The sequence below is a fragment of the Rhipicephalus sanguineus genome, chromosome 1 (genome assembly GCF_013339695.2).
Source record: "Rhipicephalus sanguineus isolate Rsan-2018 chromosome 1, BIME_Rsan_1.4, whole genome shotgun sequence".
Lineage (NCBI taxonomy): Eukaryota > Metazoa > Arthropoda > Arachnida > Ixodida > Ixodidae > Rhipicephalus > Rhipicephalus sanguineus.
The window spans coordinates 229,052,581-229,076,618 of NC_051176.1; the positions used below are offsets into that span (position 1 = coordinate 229,052,581).

The 24,038-nt window shown below is 44.6% G+C and overlaps 1 protein-coding gene across 2 annotated transcripts in view; it reads left to right on the forward strand.

The window, feature by feature from the left end:
* The window catches only part of LOC119373736 (uncharacterized), a 151,926-nt gene that overhangs the window by 126,722 nt on the left and 1,166 nt on the right, over positions 1-24,038 (forward strand). For both annotated transcript variants that reach the window (XM_049419999.1, XM_037643803.2), the window contains exons 15-17: positions 1,662-1,766; positions 7,086-7,283; positions 18,363-18,466. In XM_049419999.1, coding sequence (XP_049275956.1) covers positions 1,662-1,766; positions 7,086-7,283; positions 18,363-18,466 — 407 coding nt within the window. The remainder of the gene's footprint in view (positions 1-1,661; positions 1,767-7,085; positions 7,284-18,362; positions 18,467-24,038) is intronic.

A 24,038-nucleotide genomic window follows, 5' to 3' on the forward strand; every position in this document is an offset into this window, starting at 1 on the left:
TCCCCATTATGCTGACTGCCCAGCCCAAGTGCATCGCCACTTCCAGTGGGACAGACATGAGTCACAGTTTTCACACAAAAGCAGTACTTCATAGAAAAAACTGATGTCTTAATGTAATATTTATGACAAGTGACGGCGACTGTCAAACATCTAGCTCATAAAATCGAGGCACTTTAAACTCCAAGCCATCATCTGGCTGCTGCTGCACTTCACGTAAAATGGCTCGACTGCATCCCACACTTTACAGTCTCAGTACTGAAATCTATTTTTGTTTGTGTATCAGTGTGCTGAAAAGTAAAGTATTTTTGCAATGAGGAATTTGGTGATCGTTGGAGATTGTTGTTTTTGAAGTTAATCTTGTTAGGACTTAACAGTAGAGCTGTGCGAATAGCAAAATTTTGGGTGCGAATCGAATCGAATATTTTTAGAATATTTCTCGAATATTTCTAGAATATTTTTCGAATACTTCAAAGTGAAATTGCAGAAAAAAAAGTTAGAGAGGATTCCTAAGCATACTCTTATGAGAAAGCAACATGAAAGTGTTTTTTTTCGCTAGGTTGATGAAGCACTGGCGGGGTGGTGTTTCATAGTTGTCTTATCAAGAATGAGGCAATGTAGAGGTCGAATTCTATTTATGTACATGATTTGGTGCAACCAAAGTGTTGCCGACAACACTTTACACGCGATAGGCAAAGATGCCATTTCCTCAGCCTCTCCTCCTCTTTCAACTTCTGTGGAAGCCCAACTGATGTAGCGGACAAGGGTGTGCTTCCTTCATGTCCGGAGTTCCAAATCTGCCTCGTAGACGTCGATATATAAGAACATCTAAAAAGCCTTTCAGGTCCAAAACAGCATTAATTGAGCCCCCACCTCTGCCACATCTTTCATCTTCATGTTGGAACCAGCACTTCCTTGAGTTAGTACATTTGCGACCTGTAGCAGAGCTTGAAAGGCAGCTTTGCCGCAATACCGGGGTGTGGTGAGGTGAAGCATATTGAAAATCTAGGGACCACTTTCAATCGAATGTTGACTGTCTCTTGGCAAAGTTCGAATGTAACTGGAGCTTGAAAGGCAGCTTTGCCGCAATACGAGAGTGTAATGAGGTGAAGCATATTAAAAATCCTGAAGGGGTCACTTTCAATCTGTCGTTGACTGTATTTGTTTTTGGGAAGTTCGAATAGTAAAATTCCAGTGCGAATCGAATCGAATAGCAAAACACTATGCGAAAAATATTCGAAATTTTGAATATTCGCACACCCCTACTTAACAGGACCCTTGGCACTGAGTTGACAGTGGACAGCTTGCTTTGTACACCTGAGCATTCTCCATTGGACATTGCAGCGCGCATTGTTGCAGGGGCTTGCTGCTTGTGTTTATCCTTTTAAAGAAAGTGCATTTTCTGACATTCATTGAGTGGCAGAAAGCAGTTACAGATCGTTGTGGAATAGTTACGGAATGCGAATCTATTGTAAAGGGTGTGAACTCTAGCACAACCTGATACACCACAAGCTCACTGCCGTAGTGCCAAAATTAAACCACTATGACAGCTCACATGCATGCCTTCGCCTAACTTGGCATAAACTTTTATGCAAAAGCTCGCTAGGATTTTAAAGTGGTCACTGAAAGGAAGCTCATTTCTGTTAATCTATATCGTCCCACAGCTGCCCAGGGCAAGCCGTATGGCCGGGACTTTGCCCATGAGTTCCATGAATCAGTGCTGCAGCACAGCCAGCAACAGCAAGAACAGGAACATCTGCACCAGCTCAGTAAGTGGGGTTTTTTTTACTATAAATATACAAGTCTGCAGAGCAACTTAGGGCAACAGTGTGGCTCCTAGCTATCTTCTTGGCATGCTGTTGCTCCTTGCTGCTCCAGAGCGATAGGTATGCCACTAAGATTAATAAAATTAATTTATTTTACTTATTTCTCTACGGACGGTGCCAGGGCAATCTAGAAGAATTTGGTCCAGCATTTATTACATGGTAAACAGTGCAGTGGCAAAACAATATAAGATGCAAAAGTTTCTTGTTATACACTAACATCCTGTGTGTTCAAAGGACAAAACAAAAACAAAATTTTCAGGTTATGTATGTGTAGGTATGTGGAGGGTAACTGAAGTCCAGTGAGAAAGGCTGTAATCGTTAGCCGCTACCACATCAGCAGGAGGGTGGTTCCATCTATGCATGCGTGCAACAATGAAAACTGCGCAACAATGAAAATATTTTGTGTGACATGGCCCAGTCCCCATTTCATGACAATAATCAACAGGGTTGGGGTGGTCATGTCATGTAGAATAATGATAAAATGTGAGAAAGTACCTAAATGTGCAATCTTAAAATTAAATAAGAGTGAAAAAAGGCAAATGTAAGTTTTTATTGATGTAATGCTTATGGTTTTGTTATGGTCGGGTAAATAAAAACCGAGACCTTGTAGCTGGTCTACTAGTTGGTAATGTATCCTGGCAAGTTAAGAGCACAAAAGGACGCACTTGCATATAAGCAACATATAAAAACATACCGAAATCGCTTGCTCTCTCCTTCTCAATGTTGTCACAAAATGCACAGCAAGCAGACCCAACAGGTTCTGGCTGATTTCTTTATTATGAAAACATCCCCAGTAATATGGTATATTGCAGATCTTCATCTAAATAAATTAAAAGTAGAGCTGTGCGAATAGCAAAATTTTGGGTGCGAAGCGAATTCGAATATTTCTCGAATATTTTTCTAATACTTTTCGAATACTTCGAAGCGAAATTGCAGAAAAAAAGGTTAGAGAGGATTCCTAAGCATATTCTTATGAGATATCAACATGAAAGTGTTTCTTTTCGCTAGGTTGATGAAGCATTGGCGAGGTGGTGTTTCATAGTTGTCTTATCAATAATGAGGCAATGTAGAGGCCGAATTGTATTTATGTACATGATTTGGTGCAGCCAAAGTGTTGCCGACAACACTTTACACGTGATAGGCAAAGATGCCATTTCCTCAGCCTCTCCTCCTCTGATGCCCAACTGATGTGGCGGACAAGGGTCTGCTCCCTTCAAGTCCGGAGTTCCAAATCTGCCTCGTAGACTTCGATATATCAGAACATCCGAAATTTTGGATGCTAAAAAGTTTCGGCTTCCGATTTTTCGGACTTCCTGCCCAAATTTCAGATCCAAAACAGCATTAATTGAGCCCCCACCTCTGCCACATCTTTTATCTCCATGTTGGAACCAGCGTTTTCTTGAGTTAATACATTTGCGACCGTAGCAGAGCTTGAAAGGCAGCTTTGCCGCAATAGCAGGGTGTGATGAGGTGAAGCATATTGAAAATTTGAAGGGGTCACTTTCAATCGGACGTTGACTGTATTTGTTTTTGGGAAGTTCGAATAGTTCGAATAGTAAAATTCCAGTGCGAATCGAATCAAATAGCATACACTATTCGCAAAATATTCGAAATTTTGAATATTCGCACATCCCTAATTAAAAGTATACAGTCTAACTCCGCTTCAACGAAATTTCCGGTACAACGAAGAATTCTTAGTTCCCCGTCAACAGTCCATAGGAGTCAATGCATAAATATGCTCGCCACAACGAATATTTTTTCTGCTGCCGTTCCGCTTCAACGAAATTTACCATGCTATTCCGGGCTCAAAAATTTAATTTACTGTGCAATAAACACAATCTCAGACATTTTGATGCATTTTAGAACATAAAAATATGAATTCAAAGTCTAAATCACGTGTTGGCACCACCAGGAATCGTCGCTGTTTATTGAGTACGGGGGCCGCCATTCCTTGATAACGACGGCGATTGGACTGCCCTGCTTTCGCAACTGGCTTGAGTTGCTTCTTAGTCGCAGACAATCCGAAGCCAAAGCTCAGTTGTCCACACTGAGGTACAATCGCGGAACAATTCCTTTTCCGATGCCTTTCCAATGCTTTTCATGCTTTTCGCGCTTCACTAGTGGTCGGAGCGACGGTACATCCGTGTTATCAACGCGAGCAGCCCTGGGGTGCAATTGCGGAACGATGCCTTTTCCAATGCCAGTTTTTTTTCGTTCTTTTCGCGCTAGGCCAGTGCGACCAGTGGTCGGAGCTACAATTTCTCCACGTTATCAACGGGATCAGCCAGCCGCAAGTGGTGGATAAGAATAGCATAGAATAACGCGTAAGTCATCGCTCCGCGATAGCACGCCTGCATCTCGCCGTTGTCGGTGAATAGCTTGTGTTAGCGTATTAGTGCAACTGTGCAGTTCGTGTTGCGCGCCCGTGCCTCTGTTTGGTTTGTTCGCGGAAGCTGCGAATGTTGTTTCTGTGTGCTTTTCAACGTGGCGTCGCTATGCACAAATGAGAATCACGTCGCAACGCTGCGGGGACCCAAAGGAAGCCGCAGACACTTTTTGAATTTTGGAAATAAAAGTTTCTCTGTTCTACTAGCTCAGGTCAGCCATATTTTTTTCGATTTCACTACAACGAAATGTTCGCTTCAACGAACATTTTTCCGAGCACCGTCAATTTCGTTGTAGCGGAGTTCGACTGTACCTATAAGTACTGCTGTTCTTGGTATCAGTTGATGATTGTGTGCCTAGTGTTATGTTTTCTCCTACACTCACGTAAGGCAGCACTTGGTGTACTACAGACATTCCGTTTCAAACACTGCATGCCTGAGTTTGTCATTTGCCTCATACTGAGCTGCTATAACAGTAATTACGAACATATATATCAGTACACCTATCAACACATGCTACCTATGTTCTCTGCACCTCACAAGCCAGACGTCGCTTTGTATTTAGCTGATTAAAAATGCTTCAAAATGTGCAATCTTGATTTGGCTAGAATCTGGTGGTCAGGCTGGCACAGGACAAAGCTGGTCTGCACCAGGTATAGACAGCTCGGCCAGACTACAATGTGTGAGTACACACTCGAGCACAACAGTTGTTTGTCTTCTCTCCTGCCATGTTGTGTTTCCATTCTAGCCACAAACATGTAGATGCAGTGGCTACCACAGAGTGCTGCCATGTGCCAGCATCGTGCACATCGGAACTGGAAGTAGCGGCAAACGTGATCAGAAAACAAAAAGAGCAAGAGGAAGGGGGGTGCTCAAGGCCATGGCTTGCAGCACGTAACTTTTGGTTGGGACCTTGCTCCCTTACCATCCCTTTCTTGTGCGATAACTGCATGTAACACTTGCTCTTGAAGAATTAAAAAAAGTCAGTTTTGCTGTAAGGGTGAAGCAGTGAACACAATAGCAACAAATTGGAATGTTATACGAAGTAACGCTAGCAGCAGCTCATTTCTTAAGCATGCAACCTGGTGTACCACAACAAAACACTGGCATAAGGAAACACTGCTGCTGCAGCAAGCGAAGCTACCTTTGTGCCATCTATGTCTTCAATGCAAACTTTATGATGAGAGCACAACATGTACAGAGGTATGAGCCGTCTGCTGATCCCTCTCAGTATAGAGCACGCCCGACTGTGGGCGAACCACGCCTGGCCGGTCAAAGTATGAAGTTCCTGTCGGAGCAACATAGCACCCCCCCCCCCCCCACCATTCAAGAAGCTCTCTATGTGTCTTTCATGCGGGCCGACGCATTTCCTCTGTGCTTGAGCTGTGATTGTCAGTAGCCCTCGCATACTTTGACTTGTACATAGAACATATGACATGCCTAGCAATATTATTGACTTCTACTCTATACAAGTCTTCATGGCAGCATTGATGGCGATGGCAACGGCAAAAATGTGCCGGGAGTGTCCATATAATTGCTGTAGCAATAAAAATTTTTTGTAGCAGGTGATTTATGAGGCAACGATGTCCAATAGTGAAGTCATTCTATTTTATAGTCTTATAATGGCGTTGTAAGGCCCTTGTATGGCAATTAATTAACCATAAATTACCTACTTCGGTGGCTTATTAGCTATGTTGTTGCGCTGCTAAACACAAAGGCATGGGTTTGATTCTTCACCACAGTGGCCGCATTCTGATGGAGCTGGAATACAGTAATGTCCGTGTACTTATGTTTAGGTCAATGTTAAAGTACCCCAGGTGATCAAAACTAATACAGAATCACCCACTACAGCATGTCTTATACTCATATCTTAGTGTCAGAATGTAAAACCCCAGAATTTAACGTTTTGTTATAGTTAGTTTTCACCATAAGGTAACCAAATAAGTTTATTGTGTTTACACACTGAAAGTTATATGTGTAATGCAGTAGTACTATTGTGAAAATTCATAACTATTTTCTGCACCTACTTTACTTTGTAAGGCTTTATTACTTATTATTTTGCAGTTAAGTGACACCATGGAACCTCTTTTTCTGTCTTTGTACATTGCCTTTGCAGTATATTGACATGCACACTTGTTTATTTTTTTCACTGTGACTGGATTTCACCAGCTAACTGTTACACGCGTCATCACTCAACGCCAGCTATGCCTGGTTGTATCAGGACTGTTGAGACCTTCTCTAGTGTTACTAAATTTTCTAAATAGATTGCTTACCTGAAGCATGTGGTGGAGTTCAATCTCAAACATACGCGAGCAGCAGCGATTATGCTGGAACCTACAGCGAATCATACATAAATAGTCGATGCGTTAGATCCTCAGATCAGATTTTCAGCGACTGACGTCTGTGCTCGCTGCTATTATTGTACTGCAAGTGTTCATAGCTTTGCTGGGCACCAGTGTGCACAATAGACAGTTCAATCTTTCTTTGATGCCTCGGCTGCTGAATTCATCAGTCACAAAAATGTGACAACGTGCATGAAACAAGCCTACATACCTATATTTTATGTCATTATGATGTCACGCTGCACAGTAGCCCACTATATATATATTTTTTTTAAGCGTTTCCTGCAGTTGTTGGTCTTCAAGGGCTTATGGGGGAATTATGAGGGGAAATGCTGCATAAGTGAAATAGGACAAAGACTTGAGTTGGATCTTCATCTCAACAAAATTAGGAAGGAGTAAAATGATGAGGTGCCCGTTGCAAGTAGCCATGTTTTTCACACTTATCTGCGTTAGACTTCGTTAAAATGGCTTGAATTGTTTCTGACAGAATTTATACATGGTGCTTTAACTTTCATTTGTCCTTAATTGGGGAACAGAGAAGCGCCGTCATCGGCCAAGTTACTCGATATTCCACACGAGGGCGCCTCCAGTGGCTGCACCAGACCCACTTGAAGAGCCTGTGTTGATGGAGCCTGGAGAGGAAGGCAGGGAGGACCCTGCTGATTCTGTGCCAGCTCCCTTTCAGTGGCCTGGTGTTGAAGCCATAATGGAGTCTTACTCACGTTACAACCAGGGTAAGATTGCTCACAATTACGTCCTCATTTGAGAACACTCAAATCTTAGGGCTTTGGATTCTGTAAAAAAAAAGCCCATTATCTCGAACTTTTTAAAGGCATACTTTCTACATGTACTTCTGGCACAAACATTGTTCTGGCATATTCCTGCTGCCCCAATCATATAAAGGGTGCAAAAAAATGTGGAGGTTGTGTAGCAGACGGAAAAAAAAAACAAAAGAAAAGGTGATGAAAAGAAAATATCAGAGATGAAAAGGATGTTCATGTGTTATGGCAAGCAGTAGAATAGAACATGTACCATACTTACTTTATAATGTAACGCGACCAGAATTGTGACATCAGGGGTGACTTCATTTCTGTTCACAAGAAGAAAAACAATCGAATGCAAGGCCGTACACCAGGACAGCAGATTGTGTATTTGTGTGATACTATTGCTAGTGCGCTTTTTTGAAGCGAGGTCACTTCACTCGTCTTTTGAGGAGTGAAGTTTTCAGGAGGTTGAGTTTTCGGAAATAGAATTTGCTTTCTGTTAGCTTCCTGGCTGATGTCATTTTTGGTTTTGTCAAATTCATTGGATATTCAGCACTTATACATCAGCAAAACCATGTCATGTGGGACATTATCTAGAAGTCAATACCCACTCGGCCAGCTGCAGTGCACACAATCATTTTATTCTTCCTAAGGGAGTTACGGCCATACCTCTGCTAATTCTGTTTGCGTAAAGTTGTTGTCAAAATATTTTTAAGACAGAGATCCTAAGGTTGAAGCATGGATGTTATACCTCCAGGGATCACAGCTAGAGCACTGCACGGGCTCGGGCCTACCCGAAAACCCGAGCCCAGCCCGGCCCACGGGCCGCGCCGGTCCGGGTAAAGTAGTTTTCACGGCGGGCCCGGGCCGGGCCCGGGTTTGAGGTGGCGGGCTCGGGTCGGGCCGGGCTTGGACTTTGCTCAGTTCTTAAAGAGACACTAAACTGAAACACCGAATAATTTAGGCTGATAAAATGTACTCTGAGAACTCGATTGTCATTTATTTATTTATTTATTTATTCATTTATTTATTTATTTATTTATACATGTACCTACAGCGCCCTCTAGGGGCATTGTTGTAGGGGGGTTTATAAATCAAAAGTACATACACGTCAAAGAAAACAAATTGCGCAGTACAAAGCAAAACAAATCAAATTAATTTCATTATCATAAGTTTATTTATAGCGGAAAAAATCTGTGTCAAAGTTCCATTTATAAATTTCGCTCCGAAATCTCTGCGCGGCCCGTCATGAATTTCAAAGTGTATTAGTCGTATTTTGGCGACATTCGCTCAACAAAATTTTCTGAAATTTGATATGTTGATGTATGTATTACCTCTTCTGAGGTCAATGTACTTCATTTTTACCGATGAGGAACTACGTAGGCCCCAGTAGACGCCGTCGGAATCTATGACGTCCCGGCGCTTGCTGCGCGAATTTCGATGTGGCGTCACTACCGGCATTTTCTTTTTGCTCTTTTTCTCGCTTACCAAGAGTCTTGTTGCGGCGAGCGTGCTTTTGGAATTTTAAAATGGTAATTTTCTGATAATACACAAATCGTTTTTCTCTTTATTGTCCCTTTAAGTTTATTACACATACGCTAAGCATACACGTATGTTCCCCATTTTATCTCGAAAAACAAAAAAAAATGTTTTTTTTTTTATCTGGGGCAGGCTATTTGAAGAAGTTTTTTGAGGGTCAAGTAATGAACTACTCTTGCTTCTTGCATATGGGGCTACTTGACTTATCTGAAACAGGGGAGCTAAAAGTAAATAGACAAGACGCTTATATAGTTAACATCTCTCTATTCCGTGCTTTATTAGCTGCATTCGCTATTATTTTATATCTCAAATGTTATTTTGTAATCGTAGTAATAAATGTAATATAATAAATTTATACCTCTAACTTTTCATCGCAAGAACGATCACAGAGCTCCAAAGCGGAGAAACGTTTTTTAAAGTCGCAGCCTTTCACTAAAACACAAGGATTGCGCGGGGTATTGTTACATAGAATCCCTATAAAGACCCATTCTTTTTTCCTTCATGGCTCCCAGTGGTCATGTGACGCGAGACAGATATGCGCAGCCTGCTTTGTGTGCCCACATTGTTAACGTCTGAGCTTTCGCCTTGTTACGCTATATCAGGGTCAGTGTTGCGGAGTTACCACTCCGGAATTGGAATGACTCCAGAATCATTCCACACTTTCGCGACCCCGGAATGGAATGGCAGTGATGTGATAGCTGCGCCAATTGCGCCAAACTGCGCCAAGACGTGAAACCTGCTACATCCTGCTACATCTCCGCTGTTCTGCGCCAAAACTGCGCCAAACTATAAGCACACTAGCGAAAAAACGTGCGCAGCGCGCCAGCGGCGGCAAAACGCGACACTCCAAAGCTGCCGCGTGGCAAAATTTTCGTGCGGCGAGAGGAATGGGTTCGTGCATCATTTTTCGCGACACGCTGCCTGGCGCTTTCTGGGGGACCTGACCGGACGCAAATTGATGGGTAGGCTCGTTAAGCGCTGGGTTGGCTTGCTCAGGTTTTTGGGGGCCGGCATAACCCTCTCCCGACTGCTGTAAAGTGGCGTGACCCCCCAAAAATGCACCTCGGAAGGAGCGGCTCGCCGCGAGCTGGTGTGACCGCACCGCCGCAGCAACATAGAAGTAAAATTTCAGTGTGGCACAGCGACGTCCATGCCTGTCTTATTTTTGCCCCCTTGTTTAAGTTCCACTACTCGAACCAGTGTTATACCCCTGTCACTAGGACAACCTTAACCGTGGTTAGGGATAGCTACACAGCAGAAATAACAGCACTTATACCCCTGTCACACGGCAAATCTAATGTCATTTACAGCTAATGTCATTCGTTTGTAATGGCATTTGTTTGCTGTCACACGGGGAAACTAATGCCATTCGATGAAAATGACATTTCCTGTTGAATGAGTTCCCGAAACACATTCGCATTCGATTTCGGACCGAATGCGTAGTCTCGACGCCAGGGACCTTTTAGGGAGATAACTGTTGACTTATGTATGCGTAACTTTTGTAATTCGTAAATATCTTATTATTTACTAGACTAACTTATTACTGGTTTAATCACGTAACAGCACGCGCGAAAGTTTCTAAAAGAAAGCTACTCTCAACTACAGTGGCTGGTCGCCGGCCACGTTTCATTTGTGCTCTCTTGTTGTTGCCCGTATCGCGGGTGTTGATCGTCCGATTGCACGTGTTGTGGTGATCAAGGTGGTGACTACACGAATTAGCTGCCGCCGTCTCATTTCTGCAGCCGGAGTGTCAGTCGCGCTCGCACGCTTTAGTTCACTGTACACGCCCGGTCATATCGTCGGCCATGTTGGTTTTCGATTAGTTCTTGGCTTGACTTCTTTTGTGTCGTACAGCTGTGGCAAGTTGTGTAAAACGGCTGCGTTTATATTCTTCGAGCAGCTTTTTAGTGATAGAAAATTATTTTCGAGGATACACGCATGTGAGATGCAAGTTTTAATATATTTTTATTTCTCCCAACGTCACGGCTCGGGAGGCTAAGGTCATGGTCAGTCAGTGAGCAAACCTCGTGGAAAACTAGGTTCGCCGTGGAACGGCTATCAACAAAGACTATTCCGTCCTCGGCGGGTCAGAGCCTCAGGTCGTTCCACCAAGTTCATTGTCAACATCCTAATCAAGATGGACGAAAATGGTGGCACTATATCATCTTGGTGTTGCTAAGGCAGCGATGGCAGTGGATTTTGCATTGTCTGCAGTCAGACTACTAACCGCAAACATAATTGTTTTGCAGCGATAAAGCGACATGCTACAAGCAAAAGGCACATTGAGGCCACAAAGCAGCACCGGAATTCAGCAGGTGTACTGAAAACTCCAAAGACCTGCATATCAGACGTATTTGGACTTGACAAAAATTGCAACCCAGTCCGATCCAGGCTTTTTGCGAACCCACAGTAAACCAATTTAGGAGGCGTTGATGTAAATGTAACCGGCTGATACGAATTCGTGAAATTCCCCAGCCGAATTCCGCTGTGTCGAATGGGCCGAAATTTGGATGTTCCGAACACTTTTCCGCGTCGCGGCGGGTGATAAGAACTTTGGTACCGAATCAATCGAGCGACGGTCAAGAGCAGAATGCTGTTAGCTTCGGAAGTACGCGCGCGGCCAGCGCGCACACTGTCAGAACTCTGGTTATCGTTTGCCACAACGGCTGTGGGCGAAACCGCCGTCGCTTTTGACACTATCATGTATGGTGACGACGAAACTGACGGGACGCCGAAAGTGCACGCGCGTCCAATGCCCACCCAGTCTAAGCGACGCTGCTTCCCGCAAACGCCGCGGACAAAACCGCGGCAGATGCGATTATAGATAGCAACAAACGACGTAGTTTTGAAAAGTTTTGAAGGCACGTGCGCGGCCAGCGCAGGCGGATTGAAAACGGAACTACCGTTTGCCGCAACCGCCGCGCACGAAACCACGGCCGCTATCAACGCGATCATCGATAGCGACTACGAGCCACGAAGCTACGCGGCTAACGTAGCGGTGGATTAAAGGCTATATAGTCGTAAAAAAAAGGCACGAAGCAGTGTCGTAACTGGGGGAGGGGTCACACCGCACACCCCCCCCCCCCCCCAAAAAAAAAAAAAAAGTTTATTTTGCTATGGCATACACAGCCCAAAATGACACTTGACCACATCTGCCTGCCCGTCCCCCACTTCAAATCAAGGAGGTGCCACCCCCCCCCCCACCCCCACCCCCAAAAATTTCGGCCAGGACCCCAATAAAGTTTACCATACCATATATGCCCCAGGCACGAAGCCTTTCAGCGTTCGTGTCGATCTTCGCTTGCCACTATCAGGAGCGTAGCCAGAAATTTTTTTCGGGGGGGGGGGGGTGTTCAACCATACTTTATGTATGTTCGTGGCGTGCGTTTGTATGTGTGCGTGTATATATACGCAAGCAAAACTGAAAAATTTCGAGGGGGGTTTGAACACCCCCAAACCCCCCTTACTATGGCCCTGGTCACTATGGTGGAGTGGACTTCACTTAGTTTTCAGTTGGCCTCATGTGAAGCTTTGACGTACGCTTTCGCGACAGCCAGCTGCGCCGTCCCTTATTGGTCCGTTCACGTGTGTCCCAGAAAGGCGTATGCGAGTTCTTTTGACAGAAATAGATGTTTTGTGCGTATATCGTGGTTTGAAAACAGATTTTGCTAGTTTTTTGATGATACGAAATTTTGGGCAATACGAATATTGTCGCTCCCCCTTCAGATTCTATCACCGAGATTCTACTGTAGTTGGGAAACCCTACCTGCGTTGTTTGTTTGACCACACTAAGCCATTATAAGACTGCAACGCCAATGTTTATGCTTACGGGGCCATTAGGTGATCCAGTGGTGTTATGCAAACACCCATTATTGGACAGAACTTTTTATTTCAAAAGAGTTCCTCCTTATTTGACTGTTTTCCTTCACACGGTTCATTTTTCCACTTTGCAGTGAGCTTTTAGCTAGGAGCAGGGAAAACAGCTCCAAAAGCTGTTTTCCCTGCTTCCAAACGCGTTTTTGGCTGCTCCAAAAGCCCTTTTACCTGCTCCAAAACGCACTTTTTGCTGCTCCAAAAACCTGCTCCAAAACAGCTTCAGTCAATCACATCACTGGAATGGGGACAACGCTCGGAGGAATGGAATGGGAATGGAATTAAGCGCATTTGGCACGAAATGGAATGGGAATGGAGTTACGTCTTTTTCCAAAAATAGAGCACGTTTTCGTCTACGTGCTGTTTTTCAAACTTCATACGTTAGTAAGTCAGAGCCTCGAATTGAACAATAAAACAAAGAGGGCATTGGGGAGGAGCGTATTTTCCTACATCCTTAATTGCTACTACTGTATATCATACTGATATTAGTCATGTAGGCCTGAGTACATGTTTTTTCGAAGTCGAAGGACACAACGCATTCTCTAGGTTTACATTTAGTTAGCCAGAGCCAAGGGTAGGCGTGGTGTAAAAGTGTGAACGATCTGCCGATTTGTAACAGAAACCGAGGCATAAGTTAGTGTACCTGGGAACCTGCGCGTTGGTTCCTATTGATACCCCCACACGAAAGTGGCGACTCTATGCACAGCCTAATCTTTATCTCACGAGCAGTTTAGTACCTGACATACGTAAATAACCTTTGCGACAAGGAAGACATTGCATACCTGTGCACAGGCGCACATAGAAAGTTCTCCTCACCTCATCCGTGCTTGCGAGGCGCGCTTTACAAACGTAAGTGCTGACGAGCAGTGCGGCCCAGTGTTCCGTATTCGATGCAAAGGCACAAGGTGCCCGAGCGGTGCACTGTTCCAACTAACACCAGCAGATCTAGAGGGTTTTGTTCCCCATCAACCAAATTTTAGTTTTCTCCATATTCACGACCGCTCCAGACGCGTGGCAAAACTGCTTAGTCTTCTTGAACACTATATTTTTGTCAGCATAAAAATACACTATGTCGTCATTTTAGCATTAACACATTTAGGCTTAAACAATAATAAAACATCACCATTCGTTCAAACATGCTGACCATGCAAATAATATTAGGTAGCGGGAGAACTGCGCCTATGGGAATTAGTGGGCGATTGTACTGCACGAGATATGTCACCAAGCTACTATCCCTCGACCGTGGTAACTTCTTTTGCGTACTTTTGCAGTTCTTAATGCATCAGATGACATCGGCTTTATGGGGCGTTCATTCTTAACTCGATAAAACTATCAAGATGTCTTTCCAACGTTGAGGAATTACAGGAATGGGATTGAACTGCCTGGCCATTCCCGGAGTGGGAATGGGCTAAGTTCTTTCATTCCGAGGAATTGAAAGAAATGGAATTGCAACAAGTTTTAATTCCTCGGAATGAAATTGGAATGGAATGGAGGCGCCCATTCCGCAACACTGATTAGGGTTCTCGAACTCACCTCAGCTAACGGGCCGCATTCACGAAAATTTACTCCCGCCAGGGCCAGAACAGTGACGAAGGTAGGAGCGGGGATTGGGGGGACAGAATGTCTGCTCACTTTGCCATTTGAAAGAAGACCTTTCCCATATCACATATATGGGTCATTTCTGAAGGGGATTTGGCGGCAGGATTCCAACAACATATAGATACCTATCTCCAAATGGACTAAAATCTGGCCGCCGATTCTGAAATATAGTTTTGTTTCACGGTTATGTATCAACACATGGTGACCGCAGGGAGTGCCTCACGATAAAAAAATGCTTTAGAACTGTCATGCCTGTGTAGCTGCGGAACGTACACATAAAGAAAATAAAAAAAATTGGACGAAGACGGTAGCGATAGATCCGGCCGTGGGCCGCGTGCAGCCCGAGAAAGCTACATGATACTGCCGCAACAGAGTTGGAATGTGCAGGATTAAAATAGGTCCACAGTACCGGGTGATGTCCCCCTTACGTCGAACCACATGCGTCCAATGAGTAAGCGTTGAGAAGCTTATTGGCGCCTTTATTAGCAAACTGGAACGAACCCCGAAAACAGACCGAAATCGCTTCGTCCATCTCCAGCCAGTCCTATCCGCGTAGCCCAATGGCCACCTTCTACCGGTACAACATCGTTAGGAAGGCATACACCATTAGAACATGAAAAAAAAAAATCAGCATAGTGCAAACCATGCATAACATACACTGCTGAAAACTGGAAGAAGTCCTCAAGTAGGAGTTTTAAACATAATATTGAAGAGTGGCACGTTGTTCGGGAACGAGAAAAATAAAGGGATGAGGTGGACAGCTACTATATTCATTCTGAAGAGGTACACAAATATATCCTAAATTCGTCCAGTGGTGGAGTTCAGCTGCTGACGCCTCCACAATCCGCAAGGCGCCCTGCGGCTAGCGCAAGCAGCGCAAGAAACTTTAGCGCGGCTGGATATGTAACTTATTTTCGGGAGAATAACATGTGAAAAAATAAAATATAAACTATGCCACACACGAAAAAACTGTACTAGCCGTAGTGTGATATATGAAAAGTATGCTTTGACAAATAGTTTTTTTTTCTCCCTTTGGGCTGCTTATATACGTATTACTAAAAGTACGCGTGGTGCACGCGGTTCGTTATAATCTTTATCTAGGATAGTGTATTTACAACGGAGGTAATAAATGTGGTTTTTTTCGTGTATTTCTCTTGCTGTGGCAAGGCGCTACTATGCTGGAGACAGGTGCTACTTCTCCAGAAGAGTGCACGATTCACTTTTTCGTTAGAGCAATCTTTAAATTTCAATAGAGCATGCAGTAAAAACAAATACAGTAGAACCCCGCTGTTACGTTCCTCACTGCCGCGTTTTCCCGGCTGTTACGTCGTTTTCCGCCGGTCCCGGCATAGCTCCCATAGGATACAATGTATTGGGAACCCCGCTGTTATGTCGTAACTGTCGGACCGTTCCCGTATGATACGTCGCGAAGTGCGCTCGGAGCCGACCGAGTGACTACCAAAGAGAGCGGCCATGGTGCATTTTCACGCAGTTTGGCCTCGTTTGACCGTAATATTAGCCGCATGAGAGGCGCAAGCAACAGAATCTTTCAATTGATGCAAACAAAAGCATGGCCTTCGAGATTCAAATTGCAAAGATGGCGTCTATGACGTAACTGCTCGCGAAAGCAAGGCCTTCGAGATTGGCATTTACTATTGACAAAAGCATAGCCTCTGAGATTTGTATTGCACAAACATGGCGTGTATGACGTAATTGCTTGCGAAAGCAAGGCCTTCGCGATTGGCATTTACTTCTGTCATCGCGTTGGCGTAGACTCATCATCATCGTTATTTGTCGGAGAACGGGAGGAGTTCGAGCTGGTTGGAGCTCGCATGGTCGTGCGTGCGGTTCGCGGTCGGACTCGCCGCGCCGATCGCGCTTGCGTGTGCTTAGTTCTTTCATGCCTACAGCTGTTGGTGTTTAAAAAATCACATACGTTGATTACATTTCTGTGGATGAGGCCGTCCTAAGCTCCGCGTTTCTATCCATCGACTAAATCGCGGCTGAGCGTGCCAATTTTCGTGCTGCTCGTAAGAATTGAAATAAAATTCTGTACCACTAAATATTTTGCCGTTTTTCCTGTTTTTCGGCTCTTACGTTTCCCGTCTCTTACGTTTATTTCCTACGGTCCCTTCAAAAACGTATCAGCGGGGTTCTACTGTATTGCGCTCCCTATTAAAATTGAGCTCATTCTGTCAATCACTTTCCGTGCTACAATATCTGCTACAAAACGCTCTTAATTATCCCAATTGTATTTGCAGAAAAAATAGGCGCCTGAACAAACGCTCATCGTACCCCCGCTCAGCTACATGTTTCCACCGTGAGCCGCTTTTTACAAGAAATTACCGTAGGTTAAAGTGTAATTGTTAGCGAAACATGCACGAACAAAGAGTAAACATTTGTCACTACAAACGTCTTGCTGTCGATTCCATGTACGGGCAACACCACCTAGATTATTCGCTCGGGCCCCTGTCGGGCCCGATCTGCGGTCGGGTCGGGCCGGGCCGGGTAAGCGAAAGATTTTCTCGCGTTCGGGCCGGGCCCGGGCCTCGCTTTGAGTCACCAGGCCGGGTACGGGCGGGTAAACTTGAACGAGTTCCGGGCCCGGGCCGAGAATCACGGCCCGTGCAGTGCTCTAATCACAGCAACATGGGTTTTTGTTTGCATCAGCTTCTTCTTCACTTCAGGCGTCAGGTGCCCGCAAAATGGGTATAGCACCAGGACTTATGCAAGACGACCTTTGTAAGCATTAAAACGGCAAGCTGGGGGAGTTGGTAATTGAACACTTTTTAGATGTGGGAAGCGTGACCCAGACTGAAGACAAGACGAATACAACACAAACACTGTGTTGTGTTCATCTTGTCTTCCATCCAGTTTGCACTGCCACATTGCAAAAATTTGTGGTCATGCTCCTATTTCTTGTCTCACCCATGAGTTTTGCTAGCCACGATTTGTTTACTCATTTACTTAACCAGTGTCAAGATGCTTTGCAACTTCAGAATTGCAAAGCTTTCCTGCCATCAAAATTGCTTTCCATTGAAGTGAGCATCATACTAAAATGTAGCCATTTTTCTGCAAAGAACAACAGAACCAGATTTCCAGTTAAAATTACCCTAGCACACTTAAGCAACCACTTAAATGTTACTGACACAACTGGCATGCATCGGAGGAATGGCTGAACAAAGGAAAATGTAATGCAAGGCTCTACTTCATACATAGAAAATTCTGGATAAAATAGAAAACTTGCTTTACAGTTACGTGATCATGGTAGCTTGTTTGGCTAAGTGATAGGTGCACATGAACGTAATATCCGTGCATAGCATTTCTTCACAGCTCAAGTTCCAAAGGGGCACATTATTTGAAACTGTATGCACCAATGCAAGATTTAATAAAACATGCTTAAATATTGAATATTTCCTCTTTTTATAAAAGATGATCAATATTCAATTACATTTCTGTCGTGTATTCCATAGAAATTTCTATAGCTTAGTGGTAATTTCTTGATGGAATGTAATGAATGAAGCTACTGTTAATCAAAGTGTAAAAATATTCTACAAAGTAAAAGAAGCATTACATTTTACCTTTGAACCGAGTTTCTGTAAACATAATGGAAAATTATCTGACTGCCTGCTTTGCACTACCATAATGTATTAACTGCACTGCATATCCTATAAATTTATTCCTTAGCCTAAATTGTTATAAGCTTATCAGCATAACTTAACAGGATTGTTATTGTACATTAGGCTAGCATTGCTGCTGCTAGATTTGACTGAGTTTTCAGTACAAAGTATTTGCTTGGCTTGGTCTTAGTATATTGAGTTCTTTTCTCATTTGCTTTTGTGTGTTTGGAACTTAGACCACAAGCTTCAGGACAGGGCACATATTACTATGGACAGTTACTCATTCCTCTGCAGTCGTTTCACCATGGTTATGATGTGTGTCTGTTTACTTCACTGGTCACTTTTTTTTCCCGTACATTTTTCTATGTGAATTCAGTGTGGCAAGGAATAATGATCATGGTTGTGGTCCCTAATGCAGAGCGCCACATGGAGCGGGTGCTACTCACTGAAAGAGAACGGCAGTTGCGGTCTGAGCAGCAGCAGCTGCAAGAGGAAGCCCAGCGGTTGCGCATTCGAATGGCAGTAAGTCTGGCTCTGCCTCTTGTTCCATTCTTTTTAAAAAATTCCTGCAGAGGCTTCACCGCAGCTGCCTATTCAGTGCTGCTGTTGTGGCTGAGCATGCTACATGGCAACTTCAATACAGTTGCAGATCTAAATAAAGGCATCACAGAAATACTCAGAAGCTTGTTATGGTTGTAACAGTGATGTGATAGCTGCGCCAATTGCGCCAAACTGCGCCAAGACGTGAAAGCTGCTACATCCTGCTACATCTCCACTGTTTTGCGCCAAAACTGCGCCAAACTATAAGCACACTAGCGGAAAAACGTGCGCAGCGCGCCGGCGGCGGCAAAACGCGACACTCCAAAGCTGCCGCGCGGCAAAATTTTCGTGCCGCGAGAGGAATGTGTTCGTGCATCATTTTTCTCGGCACGCTGCCCGGCGCTTTCTGGGGACATAACCATAACCGACATAACCCTCTCCAGACTGCTGCAAATTGGTGTGACCCCCCAAAAATGCACCTTGTAAGGAGCGGTTCGCCGCGAGCTGGTGTGACTGCACCGCCGCAGCAACATAGAAGTAAAATTTCAGTTGTTAGTACAGCGACGTCCACGCCTGTCTTATTTTTGCACCCTTTTTTAAGTTCCGCTATTCGAACGAGTGTTATACCCCTGTCACACGGACAACCTTAACCGTGGTTAAGCTGACTACGGTTACGGCTGACCATGGTTAGGGGTAGCTACACAGCAGAAATAACAGTATGGCTTTGCAGCGATGAAGCGACATGCTACACAAGAGGCACATTGAGGCCACGAAGACGCATCGGAATTCAGCAGGTGTACTGAAAACTCCAAAGACCTGCATATCAGACGTATTTGGACATCACAAAAATTGCAACCCAATCCGATCCAGGCTCTTTGCGAACCCAAGTAAACCAATTTAGGAGGCGTTGATGTAAACGTAACCGGCTAATACGAATTCGTGAAATTTCCCAGCCGAATTTCACTGTGTCGAATGGGCCGAAATTTGGATGTTCCGAACACTTTTCCGTGTCGCGGCGGGTGATACGAACTTTGGTACCGAATCCGTCGAGCGACGGCCGAGAGCAGAATGCTGTTAGCTTCGGAAGTACGCACGCGGCCAGTGCGCACACTGTCAGAATTGTGGTTATCGTTTGCCATAACCGCTGTGGGCGAAACTGCAGTCGCTGTTGACACTATCATGTATGGCGACGACGAAACTGACGGGACTCCGAAAGTGCACGTGAGTCCAACGCCCACCCAGTCCAAGTGGCGCTGCTTCCCGCAGGCGACGCAGAACGTAGTTTTGAAGGCACGTGCGCAGCCAGCGCAGGCGGATTGAAAACGGAACTACCGTTTGCCGCAGCCGCCGCGCACGAAACCACGGTCGCTATCAACGCGATCATCGATAGCGACTACGAGCTCCGAAGGTACGCGGCTAACGCAGCGGTAGATTAAAGGCTATATAGTCGTAGAAAAAGGCACGAAGCAATGGTGTAGCCGGGAGGAGCGCACACCCCCCCGCCGAAATTATTATGTTTTTTTTTCTTGCTATGGCATACAGAGGCCAAAATGACACTTGACCACATCTGCCTGCCCGGCCCCCACTTCAAATCAAGGAAGTGTCGACCCCCCCCCCCCCCAACCCAAGACAAAAAATTCTGCCTACGTTCCTGGCACGAAGCCTTTCGGCTTTCGTGTCGATCTTCGCTTGTCACTATTACATCACTATGGTGGAGCGGACTTCACTTAGTTTTCAGTTGGCCTCATGCGAAGCTTTGACGCGCGCTTTCGCGGCAGCCAGCTGTGCCGTCCCTTATTTGTCCGTTCACGTGTGTCCCAGAAAGGCATACGCGAGTTCTTTTGACAGAAATTAATGTTTTGTGCGTATATTGTGGTTTGAAAACAGGTCTTGCTAGCTAGTCTTGATGATACCAAATTTTGGGCGATACGAATATTGTCGTTCCCCCTTCAGATTCGTATCACCGAGATTCTCCTGTAGTTGGGAAACACTACCTGCATTGTTAGTTTGGCCACTCTAAGCCATTATAAGACCGCAATGCCAATGGCAGCCTGCATTGACACCCTTGTCCAATGTTTACGCTTACGGGGCTGTTAGGTGATCCAATGGTGTTATGCAAACAGCCGTTATTGAACAGAACTTTTTATTTCAAAACAGTTCCTCCTTATTTGACTGTTTTGCTTGACACGGTTCATTTTTCCCCTTGGCAGTGAGCTTTTAGCTGATCCAAAAGCTGTTTTCCCTGCTCCCAAACGCGTTTTTGGCTGCTCCAAAACGCACTTTTTGCTGCTCCAAGAACCTGCTCCAAAACAGATTCAGTCAATCACATCACTGTTGTAAAGAATTAATTTTGCTAGAAAGCACAGCTTTGTAGCAACGTTTGCTGCCAACTGCCAGAAACAAAATTTTGTACGTTCCATGCTCATTAAAACAGATCTGGATACAGTGTACTTTCATATATTTACTAACAAACCGTTATTCTCTCTTAGTTTTGTATGTCTGTGCCGTCAGTGGAACAAATCTGATTTTTAACAGACCTGTCTGTAAGGTGCTATAGGCTACAATGCTACAGGCTACACAAAAACTTCGTGCCTATTTTGTCTCGATTGTGCAGTTACAACATTGCTGTGGCAACACATGCTTGAGGCAGTGCACAGCACACAACTCTTCTCAAGCCACTTGCTGCATGTGTAAAAATGCACATGTTTGTAAGAAACGAACACAGTAGCACCTGGCGTCCTACAACAGCTTACCACACAGTGCCCAGTGGAGAGTCTTTGGGTTAACCAGCGCAAGTAGCACACTGCTTCCAAATGCTGATGGCTCATTGCCATGCAATTGCTAAAAGATTTATTTAGCTTCACTAAGAAGCCTTAGTTTCTGGCGCTTCAAAAACGACCACTGATCGATGCAATATTCATTGTTTTGACACTAGTACTTTATTCATCGCATTTGATGTTCACGGTATCCAGGCTAAAGCATGTAATGCAGTTGAGCCACCTTGCATGCAGTGCAGTGGGTTTCCAGGCACAGGCTCACAGTGCCATAGTTCTGGTGCAGCAACTCTCATTTGTACTGTAGGTTTAGCTGTGCTTATCGCTATTGTGAAATAATACATTATGTAAAAGAATGTAATACAGTAAACTGCCGATTTTTCGGACTCCCTAGGGACCGCGAAATCGTCCGAAAAATCGGGCAGTCCGAAAAAACAAATTCATGCATTTTTATTCTGCTCAAGTGGTCAAATCGCCACAGCCGCGTCTGAAATAGCTTTAATGCCTCCCAGTACAATTATCAGGCATTTTGGTGCGCGCCCGAGCTCTCGCAAATACATTCGGTACCTTCCGCGAACCCCGCTTAACTACGTACGTGCCAACCGCCACTTTTGCATCTCGTGATGAGCGCCGCTGATAACAGCAAAGCGCGGAATAGATTACGGCTATCTCGCATGAAGCGTTTGTAAACGATGACGCGGAACACAAAGACTGGCGGAAGCGCGGACGACTCGTCCGGCTTTCCCCGATGCGTGTGCGCATGTAAAAATGCGCACACACATCGCCGAATCGCCGCCGATACGCAGCATTTGCTGCCGTGTCAAGCCGATCGTTTCTAGTTGTGTGCAGCACATCGCCACCTAAGCTGACGCCGTCACTTTACTGTTGCTGTATCGTACGCACGCATTTATCATGAAAGGGTTCGTGATGCGCACTTAGTTCCTGACCGCACACGGGCGCGGCAATGGCGAGCTGGTTTCGTCCGCGAAGGCAACGCGTCTATGCGGCGCACTTAGCGGTCTCGCACAGAGAGGCAGCAGGAATGGCGGCGCGGCGCATTTGGGTTCTCGCCTATCAAATGCGTGCAGTACGCATGCAACTGCGCTAGGCCACGTGCACTACCGAGCAGTTAACTGAAGATGCTTATCGTAAAGGTTGTGAGCGATTAAGCCGTACTGGCGCGTTTGCCAGCTGCCGCCATCACGCCTCCGTGCATTTCCGCTGCTTATCCGTAACATCGCCGCACGGCGCCGCGATAGCGGCCCCTTTGAACTTCTGGTCTGCTTCACCCCATAACGCTTCGGCATTGCGGCAAAGCTGACTTTCGGACTCTGCTACTGTCTCAAACAGATCGACTCGCGAAAACGCTGGTTCGAACTTAAGAGATGATAGACGCGGCAGAGGTGGGGGCTTCAAATAATGACTTTCGGACCTGCAATTTGGGCAGAAAGTCCGAAAAATCGGACGCGGAATAGCCTCAGCGTCCGAAATTTTGGACGTTCTAATACATTGAAGTCTATGGGGCTGGTGACGGTGCCGCGAAAGCGTCCGAATTTTCGAGCATGTCCGGAAAATCGGGCGTCCGAAAAATCGGCAGTTGACTACAGGGTGTTCAAAATTAAGATTTATGGTTTTCTTAAAATTCAGCCCTGGGAAGAATGTGAAAACCACCTTTGCAGATAAGTTATGTATACAGAGGGACACAAAGTGAGACAACAGTTATCGCTGTCAGCCACCCAATTAACTAAGATTGAATAATGAACTTTTTAATGAGTGCAGCAAGCAGGCATGTTTGTATTGAAAAGTTGGAGGCAGTCGGGTTTCTACGCAGTTCCACTTGGAAGAATTCTTCTAGCATGTCTGTGGCCAGAGGGATGAAGGCATAGACAAAGATGATAATGGTTACCCTTTTGCTACCGGCTGGTGACAGCAAGCAATGACTGCGCCGATCCTGACCGTCTTGCATGAGTAATCATGGAAACCACAATTAAGGGGGAACATGGCACTTGAAAAAGTTTTTATTTCTGGATAAATTTGGATGAAACTGTCAGAGTTTATGTAAATTTGTGTGCTAATTTCAAATATGCAATTATATTTCTAGTATAATGTGCATTTTTTGAAATACAAAATATTTCATGTGCCCTTTGGGGAGCAAGATTTTTTCTAAACTGAGTGAGTTACAAATTAAATCAGCATATCACAATAATCTGGAATCAGAACTGTGTGCAGTGCAACAAAAATGGATGTTCTAAACCCATTAGAACAAAATTTATGGTATGTTGAACATTCACGAGTGAAATTCATTAAACAAAAGTTATGGTATGTTGAACATTCACGAGTGAAATTCCAGCTTGAAATTGACTCACTCGCGAATGTTCAACATACCATAACTTTTGTTCAAATGGGTTTAGAACATCTATATTTTGTTGCACTGCACACAGTTCTGATTGCAGATTATTGTAACATGCAGATTTACTTTTACCACATTCAGTTGAGAAATAATCTTGCTCCCCAGAAGGCACATGAAATATTTTCCATTTTAAAAACTACACATTATACTAGAAAGGTAATTGCATATTCGAAATCAGCACACAAATATACGTAAAGTCACCAAGTTTCATCAAAATCGATCAAGAAGTAAAGAAAATTTTTTAAGAGCAGGATATCTCGGGGCACAGACATGCTTGAAGAATTCTTCCAAGTTTTATAGAAACGCAACTGCCTCCAACTCTTCAATACAAACATGCTCGTTTTCTGCACTCATTAAAAAGTTCATTATT